At 48.8% G+C, this 22,808-nt stretch overlaps 1 protein-coding gene across 2 annotated transcripts in view; it reads right to left on the bottom strand.

The window, feature by feature from the left end:
- IGDCC4 (immunoglobulin superfamily DCC subclass member 4) overlaps nucleotides 1-22,808 on the bottom strand; it is an 88,275-nt gene that overhangs the window by 5,284 nt on the left and 60,183 nt on the right. The window contains exons 6-19 of one of the 2 annotated variants that reach the window (XM_074549152.1): nucleotides 21,598-21,753; nucleotides 20,661-21,071; nucleotides 19,812-19,976; nucleotides 18,692-18,829; nucleotides 17,092-17,265; nucleotides 16,280-16,513; nucleotides 11,924-12,031; nucleotides 11,464-11,647; nucleotides 10,704-10,831; nucleotides 10,346-10,516; nucleotides 9,701-9,838; nucleotides 9,104-9,209; nucleotides 7,966-8,200; nucleotides 900-1,064 (exon numbers count right to left, since the gene is read on the bottom strand). In XM_074549152.1, the coding sequence (XP_074405253.1) occupies nucleotides 900-1,064; nucleotides 7,966-8,200; nucleotides 9,104-9,209; nucleotides 9,701-9,838; nucleotides 10,346-10,516; nucleotides 10,704-10,831; nucleotides 11,464-11,647; nucleotides 11,924-12,031; nucleotides 16,280-16,513; nucleotides 17,092-17,265; nucleotides 18,692-18,829; nucleotides 19,812-19,976; nucleotides 20,661-21,071; nucleotides 21,598-21,753 (2,513 nt within the window). The remainder of the gene's footprint in view (nucleotides 1-899; nucleotides 1,065-7,965; nucleotides 8,201-9,103; nucleotides 9,210-9,700; nucleotides 9,839-10,345; nucleotides 10,517-10,703; nucleotides 10,832-11,463; nucleotides 11,648-11,923; nucleotides 12,032-16,279; nucleotides 16,514-17,091; nucleotides 17,266-18,691; nucleotides 18,830-19,811; nucleotides 19,977-20,660; nucleotides 21,072-21,597; nucleotides 21,754-22,808) is intronic. The other variant, XM_014264677.3, reaches the window with a different exon arrangement.

Here is a 22,808-nt window from a genome sequence, read left to right as displayed (position 1 = left end):
CTAGGCAATCAACGCTCGGATTCTGGGCTGAGTGTGATGTAGCAGCAAGAAGACAATTCAGAGTATGGAAGTGATATCCCACGTGTAATTTGCGCTTTCTGTTGAAGCCAACTTTGAGCATCATTTACATATTTTAACACTTTTCTCTTTTGTTGACAAACTCTGATGGGTAAGCTGTGCTGTAAATGCTGCCCTGTAATTGGGCTGTAAAACATTGTCTTAACTCTATCCACAATGTTAATTACATCCTGTGTATAATTGATTTTCACACCACTGCCTAGGAAGGAAACATAGGTAGGCTACTTTAGAAGTATTTGCTGGGGAGGAGGAATGAACTTTTTCAAAGAATCACCAAAGAAATCTTCTGGTACAGAGTCAGTCTGAGCAGGTGTCAGCTTGCTTTGCTAAGGCAGTTACACAGATGTACACTCTCCCAAACACAGGAGTGCATATTTATTCCAGTGATGCAATATCAGAAATAGGATTTCCTCCCAGAACACAAGTGCAGTGAAAATTGCTCTGCCCTATCTGGAGAAGGGAGCTTAAATCAACCCTTGATCTTTGACTCCTTTTACAGCCAAAAATCCAATCCCTCTGTCAGGAAAGCATGCTGTAGATCTTAATGACTGTGCTGAGCACTGCAGCTCCTAACTCACTCAGGCTGATTGCTGCACAGCCACAGCAAAGACTCCAAGCAGATTGCTGGTGCCTGGCACCAGGTCCTCAGGAGCCAGAACTGCCACAACCCTGCTGACAACCAAGCTTCTGACCCCACCTGGCCATCACCAGACCAACAAGCCCACAGAAAGGGGCTGCAAAAAGGAGAAAGGAAGATGGAGAACATAAATAGGAAACCCACATGAGAACACACAAGTGAACAAAGCAGCCAAGATACCCACCATCACAGCATCATAAACCAGGGCTTGTAAGAGAAGCTTCTGGCCTGCACTGGAGGGGAGCTTCAGTGACCCATTGACAGCAGAGAGAGGCTCTTTGGTGATGGTGTCCCCATATCTGGTGATGCTGTTTGTCCAGGCCTGGTTGGTTGATTTATTCCATGAAGACTGCAGGAGAAAAGTGGCAGGAGAAAAGATGCAGTTATCACAGACATGGATTCTTATCCTCATACATGTGAAATGAGAAGCAGCTTGAAAAAGGAAAGTGCAAGTTGTGAAAATACCATAAATGTGGGGGACACTTCTGATAGCATCAAAATAAAAATGCTCTGCAATGGACTCACACACTCCCTGCCTTAGAACTGGCTTTACTGCTGTTACATGGGCTGATGCAGAGCACAGGGATAAAAGATGCCAGATGGTTCACAACTGGTTGCATAAGGGGCTTTCCACTGATTCTCAAATTGAGAGGCCAGCGGGTAAATCATGGCACAGACATCATTTAGAGGTCCACTAAAATCAACTCCCTGCAAAGCTGCAACAGCCCAGAGCAGAACAAGCCTACTGAGAAATACCACAGAGCTGGAAAGGGACAGGGAAGTCTGGAGCTGAGTGCCCACAGTCCTCGCTTTGGCAGGAGCCATGCTCCACAGCACAGAGGAGGATCCTGACCCGTGGGCAGTGCCCTGTGTGCTCCAGTAGGGGCTGGACATTCTGCTGGACATTCTGCTAAACCACTCACTCTGCAGCACAGCCAAGAGTCCTGCTCCAAGCCAGGACTTGGGAAAACACTCTGCCAATCCTCACCAACACAGAGGTACAAAATTGGGGGCTTTAATTTTTTTTAATTTTTTTTTTTTTTTACAACAGACCACCAAGCAATTTTTTGCTCAGCTTTAAATCCCCTGGGCAACCAGTGTTACCTTGTTTGTAGATCTAATTAAATTATATGGGCTGAACGCAATTTGTTCTGGGTTCTTTCAGCTTCCCCTCGCAATAAACTGTTGAATGCACACCTCTGTGTATGGGAAATGTGGGTCTTTAAGAGCTGAAGTTATTTAACAGCTCAGACTATTAGTTCATAGGCAGAAAAGTATTTTCTTTCCAGGTTTGGATTTTATTGGGCTGTCCTGCATGTACCTGAGCTGAGCCTTGCTAGTACTCACATACATATACACGTAAACACACAACTCAGATTTAAGGACCACACAGGCCCATTATCTCTGGCCTTGTTCCACAGATGCTACATTAATGTGTGGGTACAAGAGAGGCTGATGCAGAGGAGAAAATCCTGACCTGACAACAGCGACTGCACACATGCACACAGAATACTGGTGATGTGAGCATGATGGCTGTGTAGGGTGAAGATACCCTGCACATCTATACATCTATTGAAACCCACTGACCCTCTATTGCTCACTGCCAGCAAAAGCCCAGGCTCCTGCTCTGCATTTGTGGCTGCTCCTTAGGCCAAATCTATTCCAACAACCACCAGCGTAGCCTGAGTCCAGCTGAGACAGCGAGGAGATTTCTGACATCAGCCTGACCTTGGGTGAGTCATTTGACCTCCTTGTGCCTCGGTCCATCTGGCTGAAAATTAGGTAGAAATACACCACCAGATGTTGTATGTGAGCCAGGCATTCCTAAGTCAGCTATTTAGCAAGAAGCAAATGCTACCTCGTGCTGCCAGGGCTGGCAGAAGGACATTTGTGTATGCGCTGAAGGGCGGCCAGAGCTGCTCCCAAGCCCTCTGTCCATCCTCACTCAGGCCCCCAAATGGCTCAACACCTTGTGGGAGGCAGAGCCATGCTACATCCCAGCACCACCCCCAAGTCACAGGAGCTTTGCTGCTGCCTCAGGAGCAAATTTTTAGCAAACAAATAGTGAAAGGCCTCATTGATGTGCCAACACCCTGCAGAACAGTGATGTCCAAGCTCTGCACTGTGGTTATCAAACATTTGCTAATTTAGATGTGGCTGCTTGAGGCAGCATCTTTTCTATTTCTCTCTCTGCAATCCTCAACAATATATTCTGAGCCAAAAGCCTTCCCTAATTGCTCTGTTTCTAAGTGGACAATCATTAAACTACGCTTTAATAGCGAGAATCAACCAAGCGATCACAGAGAGCTCACAATAAGGAATATCTCCACATGCCAGTGCTCAAGGAGCGTGTTCAATTTGCTTCTGCTGCCATCTGAAAGGCTTTCTGCAGCTACATCCCTGACTGATGGCTTCTGTGCCTCTTCCAAGGAACATACGTTACTGAGCAAATAGTGCCTGGAAATTTCAGCACTGAACCTACACAAATCTGCACACATGCACCAAATGTGTGTCCTGTTAGAGATGCCTGCATGCATATTTGCCATCAGAGAGATCTGAGCATCATACGCAGACACACACACAGAGCAAGCTCGAAAACCTTCTTGCAGGCATCTTGTGAATACCAAAAAACGTGGAGAGAAACAGGCAGCTCTACTGCAATCCCCCATGGACCATCTGTTAGCGGAAATGTCAATCTGCCATGTTTACATAGGTTTTGATGACTCTGGGAACAGCCTGTTCAGCTCTGGCTGAAATTGGCTGCAATGAAGAACAAACTTGTTTTGTACCAGTTTGCAACTTTCAACAAACAGAAAAAACCATCAGCCACACAACATGGCCTGTGTCCCACATGTTGTTCGAGCACATTATGTTTGAGAGGGGGAAAAAAACCAGCAAAAGACAAATCTCTCTTGGGCCTCAGCCTCTAAGATTGGGCAGCAGCAATTTACTCTAGGACTGTTTTCATCACAGACCTGAAGAAATGTTGTGTGCCTGAAAGCTTCACTGCTTTTTTAAGCAGCATTTTTTGGTGTAATAAATGATACTATTTCTTTTTACTCAAGGGGAGCTAGTGGGTGGCTTAAGAAAGGAAATATTGTCTTGGTTTTTACAACACAGTAATGAAGGCAAGGAGCAAGGAGTGTCAGTCTAATACTAATATAAAGAGGGAAGAATCTCTTTGTCAGTTCACTGCAAACACAAGAATGAAAACTAATAAAAACATCTTCCAATAAAAGACATTTCCATTACAGCTAAATCCTTATCAAAGCAAACAAGCCTTTTCATTTTAGCCTTTTTATAGAAACTCCAACTGGTAAAAATGTGCCTAGATCGTGTTACCTTCTCAGTGACAAGTCATGATTTCATGCAAATATATGAGCTGAGAATGAACACACAGCAAAAGTTCAACTCAAAACCTTCTCTGTTTTTTTAGGATGGTTATTTAAAGTAGCTTGAAGCCCTGTGCAAAACGAGGCTGGGGATGTTTCAATGGGCCCAGCTTTGGAGAGTGGTGCAGCAGAGAGGAAGGGCTCATTGCTGAACAGCAGTGGGTGGGAGTGGGAAAGCTCCGTGTCACGCAAACACAGCGACAGCCCTGCCTGCATCTGGGATGCAACACACCCAGAGCTCTGCCAGCAGATAAAGGAGTCTGTGCTCGCTGTCACCAGGAGCACAGCCCTCGTCTGAAGCTTCTCAGAAAACGTTGGGACTTCTTTTCCATGCAGAAAAATTTCAACATGAAAATGACAAACAAGCCGGGTAGATCCAAGTTCCCTGATGTGTTACAGCTTCTGCTCTCCCAGTCATGGGGATGCTTTGTGGGAAACAAAGTCCTGTGGGAAGGAGGCCCACAGGGAAGGAGAAAGGCTGCAAGCAAGGAAGGCTCCAGCTCACAAGAACAACAACAGCAAACATTTCCAAACCAAAATGCTTGGGTTTGGCTTCATTCAATGAAAAGCTGAAGCCTTCCATGGAAAGCAGATGCTTTTTAACATTCTCCCCCACCCTTTAAATTGCTTGGCCCACAAGCAGCAGTGACAGAGATGTCTGGAGCAGAGCCATTTTATCATCCTCAGTCCATCTGTCAGAGGAGACAGGGCTGCATCACCTGTGCACGACTGTGTCATTTATAACAGGGCTACTGAGGGCATCAGTCTGGGGGGTGCTTGCAAGGGGACAAGAGTAATGGAGGAAAATCACTTGGCAGTGTATTTGGAAATCCTTGTCTGTGACCACTGGAAACACATAAAGGAAGGAAAATGAACCACTGAATGGCCAACTGTACTAATGGAGCTGTGAGCATCCACAGGGGTCCCATGCTGACATCTTGACTGTAGCAGCACCCTGCTGTCCTGCAGGCAGGGACAGGGGGTCCAGGAGGTTCCTTTGGGACTGTCCCACCTTCCACTTGCACCACTTGCACTATCCTGCACCTCCAGCACTATGTGTAACAGCTCAAGAAGAAACACAGTCCTACATTTGAAGGAACTGATGATCTTGACCTGAAAATGACCAAAGGGACATCTCACCACACTTACTCACACATTTTTTGCAGGAATCAGCTAAGACTTCCTGCCCTCAGTCTGTTCTCCAGTCCCCACACCTGTAAAATGACATTCATTCACTTCTGACTCCACATGGCATGGGGACAGTCCCTTCTTTGTGTCTAACATGGAGCATCCAACCTCTGCTGGAACCTCAGGCTGCCACAAGAATAAAGAAAATAAAGAATAATCCATGGAATGGTAAGTAATGAGTCAGCCTGGGAACAGCCTGCAGGCCCAGAGCAGCCAATGAAATGCCAGCCAGCAAACACAAACCAGGTTTCAGGAGCATAACCTGAGGACAGAGGGACAAGCAGACAACTGGAGGTCACAGCTACACAAATCTGCCCTGCAGTGCCAGCAGCCTCAGCCCAAGGGTCTGCCCCAGCCAACATCCCCAGCTCTGTGGTGACATGATATGCTGCCAAACAAAAGGGATTCTTCAGGCTGTTCTCACTCCCTCTCTTCAGTGAATAGAACTGCAAGTCATAGTATCCAACCTAGAATACCCTGGGGAGCTTCCCCTTGCCAGGCTGGACAGGAATTTCCTTCCACAATGATTTTCTCTTTCCTGTGGCTCTCTTGCATTCCTTGCCATGGATTTTCACAGCCCCAACTTCACACAGCATGAGAGAAGAAAAGAGAAGGCAACAAAGGCAGCTGGTCACTGCAGGGTGCAAAGCTCCCACAACACTCTGTTCCAGGCAGGGTCCCTGGGGCTTTCCAGCTTTAATGGATGCAGGGGAAGCTATTTGCAGCACACAGGACACCCCCACCCACTCCACAGCCTCGACCAGAGGCATTTTGTGTGCAAGCAGGGAGATGCAAACACTCACAACTGCTCCTGACTTGGTTTACATCCACTGTGGGCACCAGGCATGTGTGCACCACTCCAGCCATGGATCTGAGACCCACCCAACTCCCTGACTGCCCAACCAGGTAACATCTCATCACCATCCACGGGGCCTCTTGGCCACTGCAGCATAAAGGTATTTGTTGGCCATATTCTTTTCACACTTACTCACTGGAGTACAGAAAGGAAGCCACGGTGCTCAGGTGGCACTTCCAGCAGGAATGGGGCAGTGCAGGGAGCAGGGTCTCCTGCGTGGGAGCACATCTCCCTCCAGTGCCCGCTCCCAGCAACAACAGCCTGTTGCTCCCGGCCACCACTCGCTGTCCTTCACCTGCCAGGTCACCCTCCTGGTCGGCACGGGTGACAACGCTGCTCTCCGGGTGGCTGCTTCCCACTGACCCTCGCTTCCCTAGCCACATCCATCAAAAAAACCCACAAACCTCAGTGAATTTATCTCTCAGTGGCCGTTCCACATCTAATTATGGAAATTTTACAGCCAGAACAGTCCATCTCCCCCAAAGCTCTGGTCTGTGACTGTAACTGCTGCTGGGCACTGCCCACTCTGAGGGCCCCAAGCTCTCAGGCTGAGCCTCAGGTGGCCAGGCCTTGGCACTGCCCTCTCCAGGCCCATTCTGCACATATTCAGATCTTGGTGTAAGCCCCTGCAGGCAAGATTGCTGCACTGGAACAGAGATCTAGATATACTATCCCCAGAAAGGCCTCACAAAGAAGGAACTTCCCCCAGTCTGACCTGTTCTCAGGGGTAAGTCCCCATCACTGAAAACATTTGTTCCTTATTTTACTGAAATAGTTGTAGGAAATTCCTCACACTCTTTGGCTTGGGTCCAGACAGGCAGCCACATTCCACCAAAATCCATAGATGTGGCTTGGCTGCAAACAAACAGCCTCTCCTCCAGCTGAGCACTGATCTGCCACAGCACACAGGGATGGCCACAGGCACGGCTTCAGCTCGTGGGGCAGCGAGGCCAGCAGAGACTTTGTGTGTCCCAAAGATCCACCTGCACAAAGACCCCACCTGCACTGCCCCTAGCACACAGGGCTCGTGGTCAGCCAGGCACCTGAACTCACCTTGCCTCCAGTGACACACGAGTGCATTGCTGATGCAAACCTGAAATCCCAAGTGCTCACAATGCATTTGTTTTACTGAACCTCCTAATTGCTTTACATGCTCTCCCAGGGCTACAAAGAGAGACATAAACAGATTAACTAAATTAGGCCAATTAAAGGTTCCCTAATGGAATGAAATGTTTCAGGCAAGCTTGGAAGAGGAAATGGGCAGAGAGGAATGAAAGACAATGCAGTGTCAGGCAAACCAAGCAGAAGGGCAGGAAAAGACTACTTCAAAAAATAAGGTTCACAAAAACCCTACAATTTCACCTCTTGTTTATCTTCAAGAGTGTTCCAATGAACACACTATTTATGGAGACAGCTTCTTTTAATCCAAGCAAAAGAGAATCCTGGAAGGCCACGTGTCTGCTCTAGACATCACACTTCCTCCCACCATCCACATGTCACAGCAACATGAATACCACAGCTTTCTGCAGCACCAAGTTTGGCAGCAGCTTTGCAGATTGAGGGGTCACTGTCCCAGGAGATGAAAAGGGATGGTAGATGCACAGGGATCCCAAATTATATCCAACAGCCAAGGCTGAGCTAGTCAAGTTTTATAGAGAGGGAAAATGTGTGACTGTCCAACACCAGCCTGCAGCCAAGACTTCTGACACGGCAGAGCCAGGACAGGATCCCACCTGGGCTTCCCAGCAGCCACACACCAATCAAAGGCTCTTGCCAAAGGTGGGAGCCCAGTCCCCATGTGCATGGGCCCTTACCTTCCTCTTCCCATGGAAGATGTCCTCAGGGAGGCTCGTGTGGATGAGGCTGTGCACTTCTGCCAGCTCAGTGATGTCCCCCAGGGGCACGGGCGCATCCTCAGGGAGCGGGGACATGAGGGACTCGAGCTCATGTGAGTCCAAGGTGGCACTGGGAGAGGCCAACCCTTGCCTGCTCCGGTGGTAGTACGTGTGGTTCCCAGCAGCCTGGGAATCCAGGCCTGGCAGGGCCTCCCTGAGGGAAAACAAACAAGAATTGGCATCTCAGCTGGTCCCTGTGCAAGTGATGAGGCCCAAGCCATGCCCTGCCACTCCTGGGGATACCCTTTATCATCACATCCCACTGTAACACCTTTCACTGCAGATATATCTCTGCACCACCCTGGTTAACGCCAAAGCTCAGACAATCCCACTGTGGGATGCAAAGCTGTCCCTCTGCCAGCACACCCCAAGGGCAGGAGACACTACAGGTCCCAGCACATTCAGTGCTCACCTACCCTGGTCCATGGGGAGCTGTGTCACTCCTGTCACCTATGCTTTACAGGTTAGAGATGCAACAGGACAGGAAAGTTTAGTGGCCACATTAGGATGAGACTTCAGAAGCTGTTTGTTCCTGGCCCTGAGATGTGCTGTGAGCTCAAAGCTCTTCTGAACAACTGAGCTTTTTTCTGCTCATGGTCTTTCCAAATGCTTGTGGCTGGATCCAGACCCCTGGGATAGCAGAGGGCTTTGGGCTGTATCCAATCCTCCTTAAACCAGCCCGTCACTCACTGTGAAGTCTTTCATTTTCCCAGATGGAAGTTAACAAACCATTTCCAAACATCCTTAGAGCTGTCCAACCTCAGAAGCAAAATACTACCCACATTAACAGACACAGGTAATAAACTGGTTCTTCCATTTTCCTGGGGCTTTTTCTTCCTCTGAAAAAAACCCTACTAATCTAAGAATGTAAACTGAAGAGAAACTACTGAAAAAAATAAGTCAGTGAAAAGATTATACTAAATATACTCCTTATCCATCCTCAGATCCAAGCTGTGCATTAACTGTCCCCTACACCACATCCCAAGCAGCCCAGGGATGCAGCTCACAGTGGTTTTGTCTCCTTCCAAGCAGCCTCCTTCACCTGGGGTGCACCCACCTGTGCTTGCTGTTGCGGAAGCTGGCACACATGCAGAAGAGAATGCAGAGCAGCCCCAGGCACACCCCCACGATGATCCCTGTCACAGAGTGGATATCCAGGACATCTAGGAGGGGAAGGAACGACAGCCACATCATTTCAACTGCTAACAGGAAGAGGGTACAAAGTGTCTCATGTTCAGAGAAGCACCAGCTGTATTAAACCAAACACGTTTAAATAGCCCTTCTAACCCAACTGTTCTGTGGTTCTGATTCTATACACATAAAACAATAAAATTCCTTAGCAGTGACAATTTAGATCAATCTGAAGCAAACTGGCACCTAAGTATATTCATTAATGTCACACCACAGCAAGATGCAGGTTGCCCTTCCAGAGGAACCAGGATGGGGAAGAGATGAAGTTTGGCCATGGGCTGGGTTCTGGGGCTGCACATCTGAGGATCTGCTGTGATCCTCTGCACTGCCCTGCAGAGAATCCTATCTCACATCCTCCACAGCAACACCAGGCAATTGCTTGGTAAACAGAAATGTCACTGCTGACAAATCAGTCTCCAGCCAGGCAATTCCCCTCCTGCTCTGGGCTAAGAGGAATTCATACCAGACAGCTTCTCCCGGAGGGTGTGCACATCCTTCACGTTGGAATAGGGACCAGATCCCACCACTGTCTTTGCTCCCATCTTGAAGAAGTATCTGGTATCACTTTCCAGGCCATGCACTTCAGTGCTGAAGATGTTTCCTGACCAAAAGCAAAGCAAAAGAGATTTAAAATGTTCTGCTTCAAGAGTATTCAGAGGCTACAGAAAAGCAGCTGTGGAATTGCTCAACCCTCAGAAGTGAGGGATTTTGTGACATTTTTGTGCATTTCATACACCTCTTCAGTAATAATGAACTTCCTGCTTACAGATCCAAAAATATTACTCGTGATGCTGCTGGCACACATTTTTCTAGGAATTGCTGGCTGCCAGGCTGCATCTGTAGGTTATTTCCTGGATGATAACATCCTGGATGTTTCAGCCCCAGACATGTATGATTTCATGTCTCTCAGTAGCCATGTCCATGGACTCTCTGCTATCACCAGGTACAGCATATGCTTCAAGAAAACTGCCAGAATGAGCTCTTGAGTATTTGTCTGTATGCAAAGTGAGGCAGAAATCAGGGCAGCAGGACTGAGCAACCAGGGCTCCAGAGAGAGGAAAGGAGGCAGGAGGACTGAGGGGTATTACAGTCCCTGGAGGAGGCTCACCTTCTCGTGTCAGCAAGGTCCACATGTCATCTGGCTGCGTGTTGTTGGCATTGTACAGGATGAGATACTCCACAATGATGCCATTGGGCTCCACAGGTGGGCACCAGTGCACCTGGACAGCGTAGGGGTTGAGAGGGTGCAGCCGCAGGTCAGACGGAGGAGTGGAGGGCCCTGGCAGAGACAAATAAAGAGCCAGCCTGAGCAGAGGAAGAGGAGCAGGGCATTCATCCCCAGAGAGCCTCCCAGCATGGACTCAAGGGGTTCTGAGATCACATCTCTCAGGGCACATTGGGAGGGATCTGACAGAGACTCAAGGAAAGGCAGGAGAAATGAGGATTTGGTTGCCATGAACACTCACGGTCGGGCAGGGTGAAGCGCTCCACCACGCTGCCGAAGGGGCCATCGATGCCAACGCCGTTGGACTGCACAGCAAACTCATACCTGGTGTAGGGCTTCAGCCCACTAATGAGAATGTCTTCATCTGAGCTGGAGAGAGAGGACACAGCACAGTGCTGTGAACACCTGAGGGTTCTCCCATGTCACCCTGACACCCCTCCAGGAACACTCTAAGAGATTATCCTAACTCTGACAGTATTTGATTTTCCATCTCTTGCAGCCATTTGAATGCAAGAACACTCAGCTCCCAGGGACAGAGCAAAATAGTTCCCAGTCTCCAGGGCCATTTCTGATGTACTTGCAGGGAAAAGTAGAAAACAGCCTGGTTAGAGGCTAAAAATGGGCACAAGTATTCAGATGTAAAATACATCCCCAAATTATTAAAACTGCTTAAACTCTAGCAGTTTATAGACTAAAATTGTGAGGACCATCTAACAAATCATGAATGCATAATTGCACCCAGCCATGTTGTTAACAAGTGTGTAAAGTCCGACCACAGCAAAAAAGATGCAGAGACCAGTAAATTATTCCTTGGTATTGAAGTCAAGACAAGTCCCACTGCCACATCTCAGCAGTCCTGAACACTATCTGTGACCATGGCAGACACTCCCAGCACACGGAACACCCAGGATTTTGCTAAGTTCTGTAAATTCCATGCAACTTCCTCCTGCCCTGTGTTCATTCCTGACATGAGCAACCCATGGCAGATGAACCCTCTTTACCTGGTGTAGTAGGTCACAAGAGAGGCGTTTTTCAGGCCCCAGGGGCTGAAGCGCACTGTGTAGTTGACAATTTTGACTGTTGTGAAGTCAGGTTTTTTCCAGCGGAGCCAGATGGAAGTTGAGCTGTTGGACTCTGCATAGACTTGGACTGGAGGCAATGGAGGCCCCTTCTGCACAGGGGGATCTATGGTGCAGCACAAAGAGAGATGTGGAGGTGTACAATAATGCCACTGACACCCAGTGGAAGAACAACCCTAATGAGAAGGGGGACATTTTGCTCCTTTCTGTCCTTCCCAGTTCCTCCTATGCATTTTGCAATGACTGTCAAAGGAAGTTCCCTTATGTTATATATATCCCTTTCCTATTTTGGTATTATCCTTTTTGAAGTTCATTCTCTGTAATCCCTCCACCCCTCCTCTGTCAAGCAGAAGAGACACAACAACTGAAGGGCATTTCTCACCTACTGCTGTCGCGGGTGCCTTTTCTGTTTTGCCCTTCCAGACCGCTGCGTACCCGTCCTCGTGCTTATTGAATGCCACCAGCTTCACCTCGTACAGCTTCCCAGGAGCTGGAAAAATCCATCAGGGTTTGCCTTGGGTTATTTTTGTCACCCACCCTCCCTAGTCAGACACATTTTCTTTGATCTTGCCAGCTTTTCCCACCATCCAAGAAAATAGCTTGGACATAATAAATACATTTTTGTTACCTTATACCTAAGTAAATATCACTTAATATCTAAATTACAGCAGGGAGTCTCCCTTCCACTTACAGGCTTCCCACACACAAACACTGTCTCACAGCTGGTGTATGTTATCAGCACAGCTGCTCTTTGGTTCTCCCCTTGCTTTTGACAGAAATTATCAGCAGGAAATGGACTTGCCCCAGCCCTCAAGGGTTGACCAGTGTCCTGGCCTCTAGCAATCTACTCAGGATCTCTAGATCCTTTTTGCTTACAAACTGCTAAAGAAACCTACACATGCTGACTCCCCTCTCTACCACAGAAGTGACTGCTCTGCACTGTTTATTCCTGAGGAGTGAGGACATTCTCTCTTCCCCCAAAATGCACCTCCTGTTTTCTGAAGTCCTTTCTGATTTATTCACTGCTGTGAGGATGTTCCTTCCAGCAAGTCCTCAAACGCCCTGTTAAGTCACTGGCAGCCTTTGTTGTGTGGTGTCTGTTTTGCCTTCAGAGTAGAGCTTCCCAATTCGCAATTAGAAAAGCAACAGTGCACAGAAAACCCACACCAAAAACCTGAGGGTCCTCACTGCATGCTCTTCCCATCAGAGAGCCTCGCACCATGGGGAATGTCAAACTGAGCTCCAGGACAGGGATTTCTGTCTCCCAGCAGTGCTGCCCTGGTCCAAAAAACACTTCCCTCTCTCTTCCAGCCTTTCATCAGCTTCTTGATTTTTAATGGAGATGTTTAATCAAAGAAACAACTTGGAGATAAAAAGTTCTCAAAGAAGACATTCCCTGCAGCAGCCAGCCCCTTCAGGAGCTCAGCCAGAGCAGTCCACGCTGCCTTTTGTTGCCTTGGCTGCAGCACATTGATGAAGTTTGTTAATTTGGGACATGCCTCTTCATTCCCTGACCTCACAGATCACTGCTCTCTTTGCCAGACAACATAAGCAGAATGAAACCTTTCTTATTGATGCCAATTTTATTATTACTGCTCTGATTACACTCCCAAAGGCTGATGGTACCAATTACCAAAGGCTTTCTCTGCTCCACAACACACGCTCACGCTCAGAATATAAAAACAGTTCAGCCACATTTTTCTCCCCCAAAGAATCCCAAAAGCAAACAGAGTTTTGTCTGCCTCCAAGACAGCCTGATCTGCATTTCCACATTCTCCAGCCACAGAAAAATGTTTCAAGCCCACACAAGGGGGATAAGGCCAAAGGGCACTCAACCTCCAAAGGGCTGGGACCACAGGCTCGGTGGAACAAAGAACGCCCAGCCCATCTCTTGCCATCACCACACTCCCCTTCTGGCTGAGCCTCGGGCTGGGCTTCACTGGGACACAAGCACATCATGGATGGTGCAATCCAAAACGATGAGGAAAAGCTCACAGATGTAAGGCAGCTGTGGGCAGGTCCTGTTGGAGAATGGAGTGAAGGAAAGGACAAGTTCTCTGTCTCCATCCCTGGGCAGGATCAATACAGCAGCTGCTTACACGTGACGCCAGGGGAGCTCGACTGCAAGATCGAGCACCTTACATCCTGAAAATAGGCGTATTTTGGATTTCTCAGTCAGAGGATTGGCTTCAATTTTTATACACAGGCCCAGATGTTCAAGCTCTTAGAACAGGCAGACATAAAACTCTATCAAGCTGTCAAGAAGCTGGTAGGCAGCATGAAAACAGATGTATTTCACTGCATTCCATCATACATTAAATATAAGCAGAATAATCTAGTCCAGATCATTTTAAATCACTAATCTGGATGGCTGCATAATATATCCAATATGCTAAATATGTTGCTTCACTCAGCATTTCAAGGTGTTCATATTGGCCAGGTGCCAGAAGCCATACTTTCCTTTAAGTGGGAAAACACCCTTATTTCCAGAGAGCTACTTCCAAAGGAATGCAATCTTCCTTCATGGAAATGTGAAAGACAGGATCAGATCCCTGCCATTTATTTTTCACATAAAGTATGGCCCTGGTAGTTGCACCTCAGTACAGGGAGTGAGTGCTAGAACATCGATGGAAGTCACTAAGAATTTCTCAGGGAAAACCCCTCCTGGTGATTCAGGAAAGCTTCCTTCTGATTTTGTGGACTGATGAAATTGCTGGATTTCCTGTGTGCCCTTGACCAGCTGCCCACCTCTCTCACAGGACTTCAGCACACACCTCTCAGACAAGGCACATAGTACCATTAGTGATACCACTCTAAAGAGACATGGTTTGCTCCAGGCATCAGCACGAGATGGGAGAGGTCTTCTATTTCAAGCCACACCTCAAACCAAGGCAAGGGACAGAGCACTGGCTTCAGTGACACTACAGAGCTGTGGAGCCAAGTGACCACTCCGGACCTTGTCTGCACTGACATGAAAGCACACCACATCTGAGCTCAGCCTGGGACGCCCAGTGCCCAACCTGGGATCTCCTAACACCACCTCAAACACCAGAACAGGCTTCCTAGAGAGATGGTCGGTGCCCCAAGCCTGTCAGTGTCTAAAAGACATTTGGACAGAATTTGCTTTCATTTTTGATTAATACTGAGGTACCCAGGCAGTTGGACTCAATGACTCTTGAAGATAATACCAAGAGACAGTTGGATATTTGTTTTTATAGAGGGATCTTAGGAGGGGTTTCCAGTGCTGTGCTTTCCGGGCAGACATCCCTGATCTAGGAAATCCCTCCAGCTACTTCATAATCAGCCCAGATCACATGAGGGCTGCCAGCCCTTCCTGAGACCACTGCCTGCTCTGCCTACAAGCTACAGCCCTTAGTGGTACAGGGCCATAAAACAAAACCCCTCTAAATCCCAACCACTCCTCCTTGTTCCATGTGCAGAGCCCCTCCCTTCCTCAGCACAGCCAGATTCCTGACCCTGCCTTTACTCTGTGTGCAGGAGCACATCACTCCACAGCCCAAGGGGAGCAGAGGGAACGTCCTGGGCTGGGAGGAAGCCGAGCCTGCGCTCCTGACACAGCGACAGCCAATACACAGCCGCCAAATCATACGGAAACCATCAGCGCTTGACGGATGCCCAAATTCAAGGAAGTAATTACAGAAGAACAAGCAACCTTCTCAGCATCATCGTGCCAGAGCATTTGGAACCAATTCAGCCCACTCCCAGCCCCTGCACCGACTGACTTGCCCGTGGTTGGAGCAGCACGTGATGATGTTCACATGTGGTTTACTCGGCGCAATAATTACAGACCTAAATTCTTCAGAGAAACTCATCACTGTTAACACTCTCAATGGCAAGATGGCTGTGAAAGAGCTGGGAGAACTCCACTTAGAGATGGCACAAACAGTCCTTCCAGGTGCTGCAGCCTGACCTTTGCACTGTGCATAATATATATGCTGCAAGTGTGAGATGAACCAGCACAACAGCCATGCACCCTACAGTCTCCACTCACTGGCAGTAACAGGGTGGAGCACAAAGTGGGAGATGGAAGAACTCTGGGAAGCAGAAAGCCTCTTTCAAGGATGCATCTGCCATGACTCTCTTCTCTCTCCATCCTGTATCACTGGGCAAATCAATTAACTAATACAATCAGATGTGAGGAACACAACCCCTTGTGGGAAATGCCAAGCACAGTGAGCCAGGCAGGCAGGACTCACTGCTGCTCAGATCTTCTCCATTCATGGACACTCTTCCATCCCTTTTCCTTTAGTGGGACAGAATACTGGGCTAAAATTAGTATGCTGTGAATTATCCCATCTTTGCATTTTAATACAGAGATTTCAAACAGCATGCAATTATAGAACTCCTTAGAAACAGACAGGGAAGGAGAGATAATTGTCCTGACTGAAGATTTCAATCTTGGCACTCTTTATAGTGACACAATAAAAACACTAATTAAGAACCACTTATTAGCATATACTAAGTATATTGGTAACTTGGTTAAAATCCCTGCTAAATTGGCATTAGAAATTTCTGTGCTTTAAACTCTGCTCAATACAGGCCTAAAGAGCCCCACTCCAGAAAGGATTTTGGATGATCTTAAAACACCTCAGATGGCCCTGGCCCTATGTATCTCCAGTCATGCAAACCCTCTTGGGAGCATTCTGGGATGTTACAAAGTGCAAGAGACAGGCCCTGGGTTTCCACACCAAGTGCTAGGAAGATGCAGCCAGCTAACCTAGTCGAGTCAGCTCGTACTGCTTCACTTTCTTCTTTAGTTTTATGGGTCCTACATCCCAGCTGTCATCTTCAGCACCATCCAAAGGGCTCTCATCACTGGATTCCTCTTGGCCCACCTCTCTGTAGTAGAGCTTGTAGCCAGATATCTGGGCATGGTTTGCTGGGGGCTGCCACGTTATCAGGAGAGACTCCATCTTCGCTCGGACCTTTAATTCTGTCGGGGCAAATGGAACTGGAAGAAGAAAAAGACAAGAGAAAAAGATTGAGCCACATGTTTCCATTTCCCCGGTCTACTGAATCCTCCTGGTCCTCAGTAGTGAGGGAAGAGTGTGAGGAAAAGGCTGTCCTGAGCGGGAATTCTCCACTCCCTGACAGTAGAGAGTCAGTCCCACTTTACCGCTGACTTTCCCAGCTGGATGATACAGGAAACAACAATGTCACAAAGTCACTGTGGGGGTTTCTCAGTGTGTTCTGAGATATCACCATCTTTAACCACTGCTGGAGTCTGGTATGGCTCAGCTCTGTTTGGCAGAACCATCTATTCACTCCCAAATGTTGTTAACATTGGGATCTGGAGTTCTGTTTGTTTTCTTTTTTTAAAGAACTTTCACAGCTGCACATAGAGGGTGCAAAGTCTCACTGCCAGGCAAGCAGTGAGATGTACAGGGGCTGCTGAGTGGCAAGGTAAAGGTGAGCACTTTGGTCTGACCCAAACCAATGGCTGTAATTCCCAAAGGAAAGCGAGTATCTCTGAAAATGCCTTCAGTTTCCCACCCTGTCCCAAATCCCAGGCATTCCCCAGCCTCCTACCATGTGTCTGGTTGTCTCTGTCAGGAGTCCGATGCTGGGTCCACTCGGAAGGGGCCCCATATCCCACACTGGTGCTGGCTGCGATCCGAACTTTGTACACTTTGTTGGGATGGAGTGAGTACAGGGTGATCTGGGTCTCATTTCCACCCACTTCGATGGAGGTGACCTGATCTGCTGGAACCAAGGGGACACCACTGAAAACAGGGATTTCCCAGCCCAAGAGAAGTACAGCTGAGCAGCAACAAGCCTCGTTACCTCCTCATGGTCTGCATGCCCTGGGCTGGCTTGGCTTTGCCCAGAGCAGTCTTATGCCATCAGAAAACAATGGTAAGGCTGGGCAGATATTCTGACTGACAACTCCCTTCATTACATTCCAAATTGCAGCTTGCCTTTAGCACCAGAGCCTGCCCAGAGGGAGCTGTCAGAAACCTTGCTCTGATGATGTGATGGTGGAACATGAGCACAGCTAATGGGAGCTGATGGCATGTTCCAATGCTTCTCACTGCTGTATTTAAACCCTCACCTTAATGTGAACCAGAACTGTCCAGCAGCCCTGCTTTCCACAAAATTCACACCCTCATCCACGCCAGACAGAGATTTTACTGCTCCCTCTTCAGCCCACCCAAGTTCATAAGGGAGGTAACAGGAAATTTAAACTGAGACTAGCCTGGGATTTTCACTGTATCAGCTAACTGGTTTTGTTAAGATTCATGTGGCCTGTTTAGAGTACACAGAGGTCTTGATTTCAACTTCCCTTGGCGTTAACTCGGGCAGGAGCACTGTCCCTGCTATGTAACAGCGCACTGCTGAGTGTGATCCCTGGATTGCAAGTGTTTCCAAGGTTTTACGATGCCACTGAGCCATGTGCAGGCTCAAGGCAAAAGAACCAGAGCCAGGAGTCACAGCACAGACTACTAAGCCAGTTCAAATACATGGGAACATGTCCAGCACCTCATCACACTCACCATCCTTCTCTCAGGAAGAATCATGACCCTGGGAAGTGAGAAGCTGCAGAGCTTTGACAGTTTTAAGAGCAAATACCCAGAAGGATTTGCAAAGCAAGCACACGTGGAATTGGAACAGCCACATCCAGCAGATGTAAATGTTACCATCCCTCCTGAACCCTGCTTAGTGTGCCTGACAATGTAAATAAAATCAGATAAAACTCAGTAATAGAGCAATACAACCTGGACAGGGTATTTAGGGTTTTTTTTTCACAAGGATCACTTTGATTAGACTCCATTTTAAGGAAATTGAAAGCATTTACTCCTCTTCCCCATGCAGCATAAAGCTCTTTCCCCAAAACACAGTGCAGATAGCAGTGAAGGGCTGCTCATGCAGACATTTCTGGGACAGCTCAAACATGGGTCAGGCCATTCTCCTGGGGACATGGCTGGTCCACAACCACACAAAAAGGCACCTCAAGGCGGTATGAAGTGCCACTGCCGTAACCACCAGACAGAGCCAGGCTATGAAAGGGTTCTCCTCCCTTGGGTAAAATGGGTCCCTATTTTCAGCTTTGCACCACCTACCCTTCACATTACAGGCTGTTAACACCACTGGAGCAGACAACACAACCCCCAAATGGTGTTTCCCTCACCTTCCTTGAGGGTGCAGTAGTCGATCTTGTACTTGGTTATCTTGCCATTGCTCAGCTCGGGAGGAGGAGGCAGCCACGTCACACGGATGTCACCAGGAGTCATGCTCGACAGGGACAGCTGAGGGGCTGCACTGGGAACTGGGTAAACAACCAAGAGAAGTCAGCAAAGACCACAGCAACACCTCAACACATCTCTGCCAGCTCTCTGAGCTGGTTGGAGGCCACTGACTTGGCTCTACCACAGCCATTGGTGACTTGGTGTCTGTCCTGCGGGAACCACAGCCCTTCAGGAGAGTCTGGGGAGGGGAGATGCTTGGCTGCTCCACTTCAGGCTGACCAGAGCCTGCTGGCCACAGTCACACTGCTCCCAGGGACCCGTGTCCAGGGCAAACTGGGCAGGGTGGCACACACCAGCTCTCAGCTTGTGCTGTACGTGGAGCACAAAGGAGACACAAAAGCAAATGGCTCACAGATTCAAACTGCAGCCTGGGAATCCTCACTCCCTTGAGAAGCACAGCTCTGGGCTGCAGGCAGATTTCATGCTTTCAACTCAGCCTTTCAGGCTTCAGACATACACATGGGACCACGCAGGTCACCATGTCAGGAGCATTAAAAGCACATAATGCACACGAGGTCTGCCAAAACCATCTCTGCTTGCCTCTGTCCTGCAGCCTGTTGAAAGCTGTGCATGGCTTCCCGTTGGGCAGCTGTGCTTCTGGCACTCTGCCTTTACTGCTCACAAAATGCTATGTGATAAATGGTTAGATCAACACAAACCACTGGCTCTTAAGGGGTCCGACCTCGAGGCTCCTCCCCCCTACAAATTGCAATAGATGTTTCTTCTGAGTTGAAATCCAGTCTGACCCAGAATGAAGCTTAGAGCAATATCACATGGGTTAGGTGAAAGCCTTTAGGAGCTGCCTGCAATTCCCAAAGGATTCTCATGGGCCCCACCATCAGCAAGAGTATTTTCATATCCTTCATCACCCAAGCTGATGATGAGACCAGGGTGCAGGTTTAGGTTTCTAGGAGCTGCTACCACTCTGTAGCACATTCAGTGCTCACCATCGACCAGGCCAAGAACATTTCCTAGGCACCAGTACCATCTAACTGAACGCACCATCCTCCAGGGTCTGGACAACGATGGAAGAGGACGTCCGGCTGGCTCCGAGCTGGGAATATGCAACCACATAGAAGACATAGTTGGTGTTTGGTTCCAGATCCTTGACTTGCAGCTCAGTTGTGTCGTTATTGACAGCAAACTGGTATTCCACATTATCTGTTCCTAGAGCCAAGGAAACACTGATCAGCAGGTCAGTGAACTGCCAAGACACTCCTGAAAAAATCACTTAATTCACAAGGTCTGCAGACTCAATCCAATTTAAAAATCACTATATCTTCTCCAGTTTCCCCAGCACCTGCACAGCCTCATCTCTTATATTAGTTTTTTGGGCAGAAACTCTAATGCCTCAATGTTGATGTCTCCATTTTGACTCAAACTCCTTAATCCATTGTGAAGCAGCTGCAGTTACCAGTTTAATTTTCAGAGGAGTTCTGGCAACAGTTCAGCAGGAGCATGGGCTTGCTGGCTGTTTGGGAAGGCATACCCCAAGAGAGCCAGTGCCTCACTTCAGATTCTGGGTGTGGATAATTTTGTGATTCCCCCTGTACACAGTGCAGGTGGTTGATATCACTGTTAGCAATCACACTCTTTGCATAAAATCAGCAGTGCCTGGTCTCATGGAATCCAGACAGCTCAGCTATGTGGACACACTACTGCCAATCAAGAAGTTAGACTATGTTGGCTAATCCATAGGCACTGTCAACAGCTGATACCGACTCCAGGAGAAAATTCCTTTACCTGAAATGAAAAGAGAATTGCCTCACACTTGTCACTAGCTGGGGAAGAAGGTGAACCTGTGCCTTGTACCTTTGACACAGCTGTGCTGCCCAGGGAGGTGACACCTACCCACAGCCCGCTGGTAGTGCAAGGAGAAGCCGATGATCTGCTCGCTGTTGTGCTCCGGCCGCTCCCAGGACACGAGGACGGTGCTGCTGGACAGGGACACGGCCGAGACCTTCTTGGGAGCGCTGGGCAAACCCTCCCGCACGATCACCGAGAGCTTGGCGGTGGCACAGGCCATGCCCAGGCTGTTCTCAGCCACACACTGGTAGTAGCCAGCATCCTCCAGGCCGATCTGGTTGATGACGAGGCTGCCGCTGCTCTGCACCTTCACGCGCCCGTTGGAGAGGATGGGCTCCCCGTTCTTCAGCCAGTGGATGGTGGGGGCTGGCTCTCCCTCTGCCTTGCACACAAACCTGGCCGTGCTGGCTCGCGTGCGGGAGATGGTTTCAGGAGCCTGGGAGATGCTGGGAGTAGCTGGGAGGAGAGAGGAAAAATTAAAGCAGGAAGGAGGAGGAAAAAATAGCAAAGCAAATCCCTTCTCCTCCCCATCGGTGCTATGTTTTATTCAGTAGCAGCTTTGCTTACAAGATGGGATTTGCCAGGCAGACTCTAGAGGCTTAATTTAGACTCTGTCCAAAAGGAAAAATAAATTCTGTATCAATCATGTGCTGCATTCCCTGAACCTAGGCTGTTCTCCCTGCTGGCTTCTAGGATACTGAAAGTTAATTGCTGATAGAGATTTCCAAGGGGGAACCCTGGAGAACAAGAATCAGGCATAAAACGGTTCAGTAAATACCAGGAACTAAACCCCAAATTAAAGAGGTGACACTCCCACCAAGAACTATCCCAGCTTGGGCCTCCTGGCTCTAACCCGGCTCCCACTTCACCCAGCCCAGGCCACAAAGACCACAAAGCCTTGGGGATCTCCTGGATGTTGATCCATGCAACCCACAGCAAACTGGTCAGCATTTGTGCCTGAGAATTTGCCTGCCCTACTCACCGAGGATGCGGAGCTCAGCTGCGGCGGTAACGAACTGCCGGGTTTGGGGTTTGTTGGCCCGGCAGACGTACACCCCGGAGTGATGGGGCTGGCTGGAAGGAATGAGGAGATTTGTCCGGCCCAGCACAATCACATCTGTGGAAATGGACTTTCCATCTGCAGGAAGAAACGTGCACAAATGCGGGAGGGAGCCCAGGCTGCCCTTTATGAGGGCTTGTAAGCAATGCCAGGATCGCAGCTGGGGAGTGGAGAGACCCTCAGATCACAAACCCCAGCACAGAGGGAGATTCCTGCTGGGACACTCCTCAGTGCTTGACAGGCAGCTCAAGCCAACATTGCCTCGAGGTTTAGTTTAGCCTGTAATAATCCAAAAAGTTCTGGTTTGGATCAAAGCAGTCTCTGATGCCTAGGGTGTGCCTGCAATGAGAGCCCTAGGAATAGCACATTCAAGGGAAAGCTGTGCTAACACATGGTTTGGAAAAGCTGCTGGATCTGCCTGCTGACCTTTATGAGCACTGACACTCATTCATGCAATGTCAGCAAGACTGTTGAATCACTGACAACTCAGGAACTCCCTCTCCTCCTCTGTGTTCTGGATGTGAACCCAAATTTACTGAGCTTCCTGATCCACTCCTTGTTCACAGCTTGGCTGTGAGGTGTCAGAAAGACACCTGGTGCTCCCTGGGACTCTGGTGCTTATGTCAGAGACATGGGCCATGAGCTGCCATCTCCCCACTCTCCAGGCTCAGTGCTCAGCACTGCTGAGTAGGGAAGGAGGAAAGGGCAGCTGCGTATCACTGGCCAGAAGCCAAGATGTCCTTCTACAACTTCAAGTAGCCCTGCATCCTTGGCATCACAGACAGGGCAGAGGCTGGTGCTGGGCACTGCATTTTCTCAGCATCACTCTGAGGTGAGAATCTCAGGGATATGGCATTGGTACCTCTGAGAACGTGTGGGAGACAAAGCCAAGAGCTGGGGACAAGCTGAGGAGAGGCTTGGATGGGAGGTCTGGCACAAATCCGCAGTCTGGGAGGACCAGGCAATTTGTGCAGTACCTGTGCACCACCAGAGCTTGTCTCTCTCCACCTGCAGAAGCACCTCTCCAGCACTGCCTGCCTTTACCTCTCCAGCTTCAGCCGAGCCTGGAGCTCACACAGAACAAACTCCCCACCTCCATCGTGAACAGCTGCACTGACTGAGCACCATCAGCA

This window comes from Zonotrichia albicollis, chromosome 11, assembly GCF_047830755.1.
Source record: "Zonotrichia albicollis isolate bZonAlb1 chromosome 11, bZonAlb1.hap1, whole genome shotgun sequence".
Lineage (NCBI taxonomy): Eukaryota > Metazoa > Chordata > Aves > Passeriformes > Passerellidae > Zonotrichia > Zonotrichia albicollis.
The sequence above is the reverse complement of the archived record's forward strand: the minus strand, read 5'-3'. Positions and strand labels throughout refer to the sequence as shown.